Source organism: Nomascus leucogenys, chromosome 11 (genome assembly GCF_006542625.1).
Source record: "Nomascus leucogenys isolate Asia chromosome 11, Asia_NLE_v1, whole genome shotgun sequence".
Classification (NCBI taxonomy): domain Eukaryota; kingdom Metazoa; phylum Chordata; class Mammalia; order Primates; family Hylobatidae; genus Nomascus; species Nomascus leucogenys.
Genome location: NC_044391.1, coordinates 12,530,619 through 12,543,293, shown reverse-complemented (window position 1 = coordinate 12,543,293; position 12,675 = coordinate 12,530,619). Strand labels below are relative to the sequence as shown.

The 12,675-nt window shown below is 32.9% G+C and overlaps 1 protein-coding gene across 3 annotated transcripts in view; it reads left to right on the top strand.

Annotated features, from left to right (window-relative positions):
• The window catches only part of CACNA2D1 (calcium voltage-gated channel auxiliary subunit alpha2delta 1), a 504,363-nt gene that overhangs the window by 483,538 nt on the left and 8,150 nt on the right, over positions 1 to 12,675 (top strand). For all 3 annotated transcript variants that reach the window (XM_030822006.1, XM_030822005.1, XM_030822007.1), the window contains 7 exons: positions 1,332 to 1,403; positions 2,638 to 2,790; positions 2,893 to 2,945; positions 4,503 to 4,558; positions 4,977 to 5,106; positions 7,112 to 7,221; positions 7,582 to 7,664. In XM_030822006.1, coding sequence (XP_030677866.1) covers positions 1,332 to 1,403; positions 2,638 to 2,790; positions 2,893 to 2,945; positions 4,503 to 4,558; positions 4,977 to 5,106; positions 7,112 to 7,221; positions 7,582 to 7,664 — 657 coding nt within the window. The remainder of the gene's footprint in view (positions 1 to 1,331; positions 1,404 to 2,637; positions 2,791 to 2,892; positions 2,946 to 4,502; positions 4,559 to 4,976; positions 5,107 to 7,111; positions 7,222 to 7,581; positions 7,665 to 12,675) is intronic.

Sequence of the window (12,675 nt, the reverse complement as noted above, 5' to 3'; positions counted from 1 at the left end):
ATGCTTGAATTTTTAAAAATATGTATATATCCTTGGAAGGTAAAAAAATTGTCATGTCAATATGATGGTTCTCTTCGGTCTCAACTGTGTTACATTCTTTTGTACATATTTATCTTTAGCTCTATTTCTGGATAGGAAGTTTCTAACCAAAGCAACCCTATTGGTTATCGATGTAGTTTTCTCTCACCTATCACACTTTCTCTAAATTTGTTCACACTGTATTATATGGTTATAGGAAAAATGTTTTAACTAAACCCAGAAGTATTAGTTTATTATAAAGTTCTAGTTACATGGATTGAGTTTTAAGGTGTCTTGTATTACTTTCACTTCTGTTTGAGAAATTGAAAAAGGAAATGTGAACTTTGTTCAAAAGTTGAAGATGCTCTAAGAATGATACTAGATAAATAATTCTAAAAATTGAATAACAATGATGAAACAGTATTTTCTTCCAGTCCTCTTTTGTGTGTCTGTATATCTCCAAGGGAAGCAGGGCGTTCATATTGTCTTTATCACTCCTACTCCTGTGAAATTGAGCCAATAATTTTAATGATTTTTGTAACTTATCTATTTCACATAGACTATGCAGTAGCTGTTTTAAGAGCACATATTTTAGTAATAAACTGCTTCCACATTAGGAAAATGCAATGCATTACATCCTCAACTTTGAAAACAGTGTTTTTATTTGTGATTTTTATTCAATACAAATTATTATATTGATTTTCATACATTAAAACATGATTTAAACTAGGTGGGAATTTATCCTGTGTTTCAGGGTGAAGTAAGTATTTTCTTAACCATGGACATTTTTTGTTTTGCATTTTGCTTTTAAATCTCCAATTATCCAACTACATATTTTTAATCTAAAAATATGAAATAATTATAAATAGTCTTATAGTACTGATGTGTTTTAAGTCTGTGAAGCAGGATAACTAAAATGATATTTTTAAAAATATCTTTTTGTCAAAATCCTAAGTATGTGTTTAAATCAGTTATTCATTATTAAATAATTGTCTCTATCCAGTTTTCTGGATCATTTAGATGACCCGGAAATGGTAAAAAGATTATTTTTAATTTGCTCTTATGATTTGTTCAGACTGAATTGACAGTCTCAAGTGGATGGTTGGTGTTGGATTATCAAGCCTGATGGTTTGATATAAATCTATGCATGCCTTTATTTCACCAGAATTTAATGAACATATACATTCAAGAGAAGATAGGCATTTAAAATTTTCTATTTTTATTGCTCTAATCATGTACATGTAATGGGGTAAAGACAATGCAGCCTCCTAACCTTTCTAAAAATGTGTTAACTATTCACTTTATTTTGATAGGTAATGGATTGTGTGATTCTGGATGACGGTGGGTTTCTTCTGATGGCAAATCATGATGATTATACTAATCAGGTATGTACCTGAAATAAGAGGGAATTAGGCTTTCCAAAGTGTGTTTCCCGGATCAACAATACAAAACCTCTTTCAGCGTTTTAGAAATCGATGAGTTGTTTTATTTCTGTCATGAAATAATTTGTAAAAAGCTTAATATTATGTAAACCATTAAGAAATGCATGCTAAGTCTAGTTTTTATGTTATTTGATTTTACATTTTAGTACTGGTATCATTAAAACATACAGTTAAGGATTTTAGCATGATATGAACTTTTTAATCTTTCAGATATTTAGAAAACTTTCACTTCAGAATTTGTCAGTTGATGATATCTAATTTAATATATAGCTGGTTAAAACTGATGTGATTTCTAGTCTCAAATCTGCAAATTAGCAGCACACAGGCTATTTTTAACAAATTTGAATTAGATGCCAACTAATTTCACTTCTGAATCTGCATTCCTGGCTTCTCTTTTTTAAAAAAACAAAGCAAAAGATATCTCAACCCTGGGCTTTTTTTTTTCTGGATGACAGTATTTATGGGGTGGAGCTGATTAACTCATGATTGCCCCTTTAGATGGGACTTGTTCCAGTTCATCACAGTCCCTACAAGTTCTTTTTCTAGGCCAGCCTGCTCTCTCACTTATGCTACTTTTCCATTCCCCAGGGAGGCATTTGATCTTTTTTTTATTGTATATGTTTAAGGTGTACAACAAAATGTTTTGATTTGCATAGTTAAGTGATTACTACTACGTCAAGCCAATTAACATATCCATTATCTCAGGTTGTTAACCTTTTTTGCGGTATGGTAAGAAGACTTAAAATCTACTCTCATCAAATTTCTGGTAGACAATACAATATTATTAACTACAGTCCTCTGTTGTATGTTGAATCTCTAGGCTTATGCATTCTACATAACTGCTTCTTTGTACCCTTTGACTTACACCTCTCCATTCCCCACCCTTGTTTTATTTATCTGGGAAGCATTTGATTGTGATTTAATGCTTAGTAATGTGTGTCCGTTCTTTCCACAAATAAAATATGACACAGCCCCACTGAGTAATGAGAACACTTACTGTCATTTTAGTTTGTTCACAGTGTCATATACACGTTTCTCATTTGCTTTTGTTTTTAAGCTCCTCAGCTGTAGTTCAGTTTCTCTGTATTATTTCTTTTCACTGTAGTGGTGATTCCCGTGTTCATTTTTGGCTTACATTTTTAAGTACACGTTGCTTTATGATTTTTTTCTTCACCAGATTGGAAGATTTTTTGGAGAGATTGATCCCAGCTTGATGAGACACCTGGTTAATATATCAGTTTATGCTTTTAACAAATCTTATGATTATCAGTCAGTATGTGAGCCCGGTGCTGCACCAAAACAAGGAGCAGGACATCGCTCAGCATATGTGGTCAGTAATATCCGCAGTCTAATCAATTCTTCTCAAGGGGATACTCAAGTGTCCTCAGTATCAAGTAGACTACTGAAATGACCTTATTATTTTATTTTATAGCCATCAATAGCAGACATATTACAAATTGGCTGGTGGGCCACTGCTGCTGCCTGGTAAGTCAAAATTTTAGTTTTATTGGTAATGAGAGAAAGTAGTTGTAAAATAGAAAAGCATCTGATGAAAACATGGATTTAGGGGACATTCAAATTTGTATTAAGGGAGTTAAGTTTTTTTCATTCTCTACATCACCTATTGGTAATAGTTATAGTTTTTCCTAAGTGAACACTATAAAGTTACCATCATTCAGTTTCTCATATGAAAACAATGTTATGCGGATGTAAACTTCCGCCTCTTTAGAATCTTCTTTCCTCATCTATTGAAACTCTTTTCATTTGTATTATTGATAAAAACATTAGACTAATTTCTTTTAGGTGTATTCATCTGTAAGAAGTTACAATTTGTCTTTAATATCCCAGTTGGATGTCTACATGCGTCAAATTCATGGCATGATGGCAACCTTCTACCTCTTTACTGTTGATACAAGGACTAGTATTGTTTTAGGGGCATCAGGTTGCTGAAACGGATCTAATTATTTCTTTTCACTGATGCTACCTTCCAAACCTCCCCCAACCCCCACCCGTAGACCCTACAACCTGTGAAAATAAGACATTCAAATGGTCAGTTGTGGCACTGTGGAAAGTCTGGAAGATCACATTTCTCATTGTTTAGTTGTAACTAAACCTCCTGTTACGTCTGGGATCCAAGATCTCCCTCTTCCCTCTCTCCCTTCTAATCTTTTTTTTTTTTTGTATCATCACACTGTATTGTTAGCCCTATTCCATGTAGGTTAATGTACAATATTCATTTGATGTTGAGGTTTGCCCAGCTAAAATTAAGTGATTATATCATTAAAGCAGCAAAGAAGATTTTAAGATTTTAAAATTGAGTTTTTAAAAGATTTAGAAAATTCTGTTTTATTCTGAAAAATGGTATTTTCTGATGTGATTTTATATATTAATTTCAGTAAGCTTTTAAAATTTCATCATGACCTTGAAATACTTGTCTTTATCCTATATCCCCTCCCACCCCCACTTTTTTTAAACTAAATTCAGTTCTAGAAATTTGGCTCAGTTGTCAGTTACTGTAAAACTGAAATGTGCTGTATCTCTCTATATAATATGTATATTTTGTTTCATGAAAGTTACATTACATATTTACAAATATATTCTATATTACAAAGTAAATAGTTAACAAATTCAAACCCATGGTATAAACAGCGTCGTTTCTTTGTTTGGGGGCGGGGGGAACCCAAAAAACAAATGGTTTTAAAAGCTAAAGTAAGGAGGCATAATGAATGTGAAAACCTACGCGCTGAAACAGACATTCTCCCTCTTAGAGCGAACACTTCTGTTTGATAACATTGCCTGTTAGGTTTCTTCACACATTGTGTCCCACTTGATCCTGAACAAGATCTGAACACTTCTGATTTCATGACTTCTTTTACACATTACAAAAAGGTTACAATGTGTTACATAATTTTAAAAATAATTAAATAAAAAACTCCAAGACTTTCCTTCCCGAAAAGATAAACAGTATTTATGTGTATGTGTACATGTAAAAACACATTTTTTCCCCAGATTTTTATTTTTTTTTTTATTTGAAAAATTCAGGTCTATTCTACAGCAGTTTCTCTTGAGTTTGACCTTTCCACGACTCCTTGAGGCAGGTATGTAAATGCTCAGACCTTGTCATTGCCATAACAATAAAAATTTTCTTTTGGGATGTGCTTGAAGTTCAACAAATTCAGAGAATATTTGTGTGAGAAAGAGAAAACAGGTCACGCATCTCATAATTTTAGAGCTAGAAACTTTTTGTCCAACCTTTCCTAATGTTTTAGAAATTACCTAGGTCACACTGGCTTGATCTCATAGCCATCTTGTATTTGAATTCATTTATTCTATTGATATCAGGCATCTATTATGGGCTGCCACGATATTACACAGCAGTAAAGAAGCCAGTCGAGGCGTCCTGGTCTTACACGTTTATTTTGCTCTGTGAGAAGTGAAGACTCCAGGGAAGTGACTACAGAGGCCCCTCCTAATGGTGTTCTTTGTTTTCACCCCGCCCCCCCACCCCCACCCCAGTTGAGATGGAAGATGATGACTTCACGGCCTCCCTGTCCAAGCAGAGCTGCATCACTGAACAAACCCAGTATTTCTTCGATAACGATAGTAAATCATTCAGCGGTGTATTAGACTGTGGAAACTGTTCCAGGTAATTTATTTCTGGAGTAGTCCTATTTCATTAAGAAGTTGTATATACTGTTATAATCATTACAGAAAAAAACTGAAAATTGTGTTGGAGTCAGAGATGTAACTTTTTTAAGTTGAAAATGTCAGAGATCTTTAGTTTCTCTGTAAGCTTTTAAAATTTATAATTTTTAAAATTCTAACTTTGATAAGCTGTTATTTCTTCAACTATAATAATAATTACATGATCAAGATAATTCCTTTCTCTTTAGGCAGAACATAGAGAAATTTGATTATATTTTAACTGTTTTTCCTAAAATAACCCATATTAAAAATTTCTAATATAAAGTTATTAAATATATTAGTAATTCTAAATAATTCTAAGCCAAATATTATTTATTTTTCTACATGGTAACTGAACAGATTTACAAAAAAAAGTCTTGTTTTGTTTTGTTTTTACTTCTAGTCTTCTCTGACTTGAAGAACTGAATGTGGTCTTTATTTGAATTTGAAGGAACTGGGAAAAAAAAAATACAGTTTTTTTAGGTCATGGTTAATGTCAGTCAGTATCCATAAAATATCTTTTAAAAAGAGATGGAGAATTTAATTTTGTTGTAATGAGGACAGAGGAGAAAGGCGAGATGGGGATTTTGAGGGGAAAGTAACAATTAATGTGACAGGATTCCTGAGAAGAGAGCAGCAAGTCACAGCTTACAAAGCACAGAGTAGAGACACTTTGTTTTTAGAGGTGGAGGGCAGATTATTCTAGAAGAAATGTTACCATAGTGGAAGAAGAAATAGGAGGAGTTGAGGTAATCTGAGATTATGAAAGTGCCAGAATAGTTAAAAAAAAAAAAATTTTGCAAGAGGGGCTAAGCAACCTATCATGAATTTTTAGTAGACGTGGTGAGTATGTTTTCTTTCTTTCTTTAGCAATCCTTTATGTCCAAGGAGGAGGTAGAGTATATAAAAAGGAGAGGAAAGGGAAGGAGGAGTCAAGCATGAACTCACAAAAAAGCAGACTATCTTGTTTAGAGGAGATTAGCATATCAGGCTATGGACTTCAGGAAATGGGATTGTGGCATGTTTATTGGATACATCAGAGTTTCACAGTCATTGGCCTTTTATTAATTGACATCCAGCAAGAGCAATGTGTGCTTAAAGAAGTAAGTTAAATTGTAAAGTGAAGGTCAATATAACCAAGACATTAAATTGAATCATACTTTCCTTTTGATTTGCTTTATGGAAATCAAAGCTTAACAGGGTTTTCTGCAAAATGTATAATGATAAAGAAATTACTTTTTTAGTGATATATTTAAATTTTTTATGTTGGTTACTAAAGTAAGAGCAGCTTAAGGTGTGGACAAAACGGGGGATGGAATTCAAAACCCTTGATTCTGTCCATGTCTGTGTTGTCCAATGCAGTAGTTACCACCCATAGGTGGCTATTGAAATTTCAATTACAGCTAAATTAATTAGAATTAAAATTTTGTGCCTGTCACACTTGTCACATTTTAAGTGCCCAATACCCTTGAATGGCTAGTATTTACCATATTGGACAGTGCAAACAACTTTTCCATCTTCACAGAAAGTTTGCTTAATAGCACTGTTCCAGACTTTTCTCTGCCCTTAGGTTGGGCAAGATGCCTAGACATTTTTGTATTCCCTGTTGTGTTATCTGCAAAATAAGGCAACTTTGGCATAAGTATCACAATTCTTTGTATGTGTAAAGAAAAACTTTTTTCTATGTGCATCAACAACTAAATAGTGCTTATTTTGCAATGAGGACTAGTACTTTAAAATGGTCACACATAAAACATAAATTGCAATTTTTTTATTCATTTGACGTAGGTAATACGTTCACGCTAATAAATGAAACATTTTTTTCTTCTAAAATCATACTGCTATTGTGCTGGGAATGGTTTATGTTTCAAATGTCATATTTTCTCTTTAATGTGTAAGATTCTGAAAGATTTCTATTTGTTTTGGAAAAGATACTCATTTTCTGTGATACCATATTTATTTTGCAGAATCTTTCATGGAGAAAAGCTTATGAACACCAACTTAATATTCATAATGGTTGAGAGCAAAGGGACATGTCCATGTGACACACGACTGCTCATACAGGCGGAGCAGACTTGTATCCTTTGACATCAGAGCTATCCGGAAAGGAAAACCATCTTAATGCATTTTGAATCTTGTCACATTGTTTATGCTCACAAAGAGAAAACTATTAGACTACTCTGATCACCTTGCAAAGGCAGAATTGATTCCTCACTCAAAATTTGGTTGGAATGTCAAGAATAATTATGCTACACATGCCCCAGAAAAGGATAATTCACAATTTAGTTCTTTAAATTCCTAGGTACTTGAATTGTGTCAGATGAGAGTAATGATATATAAGTTATCTCTTACATGTTTTGGGAAATACATTGCATTGTATCTATGTTTAATCATGTGAAAAAAACAACATTAGACTCCTTAACAAGTCTCTTTTTAGCTGATGGTCCAAATCCTTGTGACATGGTTAAGCAACCCAGATACCGAAAAGGGCCTGATGTCTGCTTTGATAACAATGTCTTGGTAAGATCACACTTCTACTGGATTAAAATACTATAAATTAATGGTCACAGTCCGTAAGAATTCAAGGAGACAGATTGCAATTTTAACTCAAACATGATGTCTTAACCATAGTTTTTCTCATTAACATGACATACTTGCTGGTAGATTTTTTTCATTTCAGTCGTTTTCATGGTTAGCATAAACAGTTGCTTCTTTTATATGTCCTTCCCACAGAAATTGTGCTTTCAAACACAATTGCAATCAATTTAACTCACAGTAAATGTTAAATTTGTTGCCTCCATTTATATTCCAATCCTGAAGATATAAAAGTTAATTTTATTATATTTTTGTTAGTTATATTTGTCTTCAGTGAATTGAAAAACCTGTTATACAGCCATTGTCTTATTATTATAGAGTTCTAGTTTCTTTTGGATGGTTTCTGATTCTATCACATATTAGACTTGTATTATTTCCTTTAATTGTACTAATTTCTTTTTCTAGTGTTTGAAATTAGATCAGGTCAATTACATAGGGTTTGATAAAATATTACAAATCATATTTAATATATGTCACCTAAAGATGGCTTACTACTTTTCCTATAGTTCAGCTATCTTTCCCTAATAAATACTATTCTGACTTACTGTGTATTGATTATATACAAGGTAGGTAATACGTCATCAGTATGTACTACATTAGCTTTATGCTTTTAAAATTCTTAAGAAATATTAATCTATTCTCAAAGATGAAGTCTACATAAAAATCTCTGTCTACCTCTTTTTAACTAATTTTAAATACAATACTTCCCAATTCTGATTCTTCAACGTGTGCCACTGCATGAAGTGGCTTGCACACACCAATGAGCATCCAAACTTGTAAAGCATTATCTCATAAATTGTTTGAGTTATTTAGGTTTACCTACTCAAATACATGGCTGCAGTTGTCCCAGAAAGGACAAAACATTTTCACAGATAATATTATGCAATTAGATAATATAAATTAAAAATAGAGCAAAGAAGTAATGAAATCAGTGATGGGGACTAAAAATGCAAGATGTATTAGCCAGTCAATCCCAGTTATCTCTGTGAGGGATTATTGATCCTCGCTAGGGAGAGTAATTCAACATTGCAACTAAGAGTTTTCTTTTTTAAAATATATAAAGTCCAGATAGGCGGACTCCTGTTATTCTGTCTACTACATCTTCAGCAGGTTGCCCATGTAAAATTTCCCAAAGAATGTTTTATGAAGGGCCAAGGATCATGTCACTCATTAGAGAAACTTCGCTCATCAACTACTATTCGTCACCAGTTTTTTGACAGTACGAATATTAAATTCAGATGAACTTGAAAAATGACATAAAAACCCTATTGCCCAAAATATTATTCTAGGAGGCTATATCTTATGATCAAGGCATTAAAAAGATTTGATTAAGACAAAAATGTTCAGCAATTGAAGCTCCCATAAATGGGTTGTGTGTGAAAGTACAACTGTTGCTCAGTAGCTTGGTGTGCTCATAATATCTTGTGTTTCTTTAGCAGTGGAGTTATTTTGGTAATGCTTATTTGCAATGGTCACTGTGAATCTGCTCTGGATGGAGACTCACGTTAACTGCCAGCAAATTGCATGAAATCTCATCTTGTATGTCTTCTTTTCTGTGTTTTCTTTCCTTTTCCTATACTTGCTACTTTGCCCGTTATTAATAGGATCAACTTAAATGCACAACGAGTCGTGCCTGTACCATGATGTCAGCTCCTATCTTCATTTTACTGCAAGTTTTCATGTGGTGTGGATGGTCAGTCACTTTCTCTAATTTTCCTTTGTTTTTGGCTTGAAATTGTAGAAAATCACCCATATTCCTAAATCTGCAATATTAATGTTCCTGAAACCAGGTTATTAAAATCTCAGGACCAATGTTGTTGTTTTGTAAATAGCTGATTTCAAATGGCATGTAAATGTCTAATCCTAAATGAAACATATTCGATATTTATGTAAAAATCATTGTCATTGCAGAGACAGATATACATGCTTCATGGTATTTTATGAGAACTACCTAATGACAATTTTTAGAGGTGGTTATCTCTATTTATTTACAAAAGATGCCAACACAAATTTAATGCACTCTTTCAATCCCTTTCAGATTTTTCTACTTTTTAAAATAAATCTGACTTAAATAACTTTAGATTTTTACTCTCAAAATATTCTTATTGAAATATTTTAGAATAAGTGCTTCCAGTTTCTAAGTTCATTTTATTTTATTATATTATCTAGCCCAAAATTATTAATTAACCTTTTAAGAAATTTCTGAGTTCTATATTCAATACTACTAAAGAGATGTTTTGGGGCTTGGATTTGCATTTACTGTTTTGCAATTTCTTTTCTAATGCTCTGGAATCATCATGATTGTGTTACTAGAGCACACACTTTTGTTGTTTGTCATTGGTTTCCAGGTAGTCATTGATTAGGAAGCCACTAGATGGAGATGTGGCCGTTACTATGAATGGAGTGAATTCACAGGCAGGGGTGATAGAGGGTGGGGAGTAGAATAGCAGAGGGAGTCTCAGAAAATAACCACAAGTCTTCTGGGATAATAAAAGAATGGTTTTCATGGCAAAAGACTCCGAAGTAAGGAAACGTTGCTTTAATATCTTCATATACATATTTTAAAAATTGATATATAGAATTGATTGATATATAGGCAACTATTTGAAATATTATTGATTCCTTAAAGTTCATAGGTAGTCAGCCATTACACAAGAAAAGTGTAATCAAATTATGTTTCTATAATTGTGCTTATTTTCCCTTTTGATTCAAAAGCTTACTTCTGTCAATCATAGAATTTTTAGGTAAGATTTATAGGTTATCAATTACACTAAAAAATATCTAAGTATTGCTCTTGAGTAGGCCAGCTCTCTTTTTACCTTTCTCTTAAAAACCTATAGCAATGGCTGGGCGCAGTGGTTCAAGCCTATAATCCCAGCACTTTGGGAAACCGAGGTGGGTGCATCACCTGAGGTCAGGAGTTCGAGACCAGCCTGGGCAACCTGGTGAAACCCCATCTCTACTAAAATACAAAAATTAGCCGGGCATGGTGGTCCCAGCTATGCTAGAGGCTGGAGAATTGCTTGAGCCTAGGAGGTGGAGGAAGTTGCAGTGAGCTGAGATCATGCCACTGCACTCCAGCCTAGATCACAGAGCTAGACTCCATTTCCAAAATATATGTGTGTGTGTGTGTGTGTGTGTATATATATATATATATATATATATATATATATATATATATCAACAGTGAATTAAAAATTGTTTTAACCTAAGGACCCCCCCTCCCACCAAAATAACATTTTCCTATTAAGATACTTCCTTTGAACCATAATTATAAACCTATCATGGCAATAATTATATATCACCATGGACTCAACTAGGATATTTATGTACCAGATAATATGCGTTATAAATTGTGTTTGCATAAAATTATTTCTCAATGGACAATGATTGACTTGCTTTACTTCTTTGATTAATAAATGTTAGCTTTTTCATTTGCTAATCTTTTGTACTTGTGTGTGTGACTTAAGTCTTCATAAAGCTTGTATCAAAAACTCTTGAACACTTGAGTTTTGATGAAGTCCTCATGGTATGGAGCTTCATAATTGTGGAAGTATAATCTATATCCTTCAAAAGAAAACATTTGAGATTCCTTTATATAATACACAACATCGATGATGTATATTTTACATTAACAAGATATGCTTTCAGTATTTAAAAACACAGTTATCAGTATAGAACAGTGAATCCACTTAGTGCTATTTGAATGTTGATATAATGATATCAAAGGAAGTATTATTTTCTCTGAAACAATTAAGTTGAAAAAAATCCTTACAAAAAATACTGAAATGTTAGTTGGCAGTTGTTTCCCACATTAAGGACCATAAAGGTTATGGTCTATGCTCCAATATAGTCTGGCTAAAACTAGCAATTTCTGTTGGATTAGGTTCTGCTCACAAGCCAGGTAGAATGGTAGTGTAATCTCCAAAGCCTACCAAGGGGCCCTTATACCCTGTAGAGTCCAGAAGGATATAGATTATACATAAACAGTTGTGAAGCTCCATACCATGAGGACTTCATCAGAACTCAAGTGTTCAAACAAGACTTTTTGATAACAAGCTTTATGAAGACTCAAGTACAAAAGCAAATGAAAAAGCTAACATTTATTAATCAAAGAAGTAAAGCAAGCCAATTCTGTCCACTGAGAAATTTATTATTTTATGCAAACCCAATTTATAAAGCATATTATTGGGTACATAATCTGTCTACGTTTAAAGAGTTGAATAAATATACTGCCTATCTCACGAGTTAATGTGTAAGAGTGTTAAGGTGACATGTAGGAGAACAAATTATTTGCTAGGGGCATTATTCCTATTATTATGCAGTATCTACATGCCTAAAAATTTTTAAATATAGATTTTCTTCAAAGTTGCTGGTGGTAACTTTAGTACAGACTTACCTGAATTCAAAAGTTAGTCCATGATGTGATGGCTGTCTTCACCAGCGATGGGCATTTTGAAGGAAATTAAATGATGGCTATAATTCAGAAAAAAAGATTAAAAACCTTTTAGCCAAATGACCAGAACATTTTCTTTAATAAATTAAAAATTATTAAGCTTGTACTGTATGCAATTAATTGTCTCAGGTTCTGAATGGGGAAAGAAAGGCAGAGTAAGAGTTTAGCAACAGTAACTTCCAAAGATTTTAGCCACTGGTAACGCATGCTGTATAAAGAAAACTTTGGGGCAAAAACCATATGAATTTTACTATGGTTTAGATTTTTTAAAGAGTAATGAGAAAGAAAGGAATAAAGAATTCTCAGTTGATATCTTTAATAACACAATCTTTTAAGAGAGGTTCCCCTATAAGTCTAATAAAATTAGTTTTATCACATTTTAAAATAAATTTATGTATAATATTGGCACTGCATTCTTTTTCCATTTTAATGTTCTAAACTGAAAGTACCAATCTGTTATTTTCTACTTAAATAATCGTT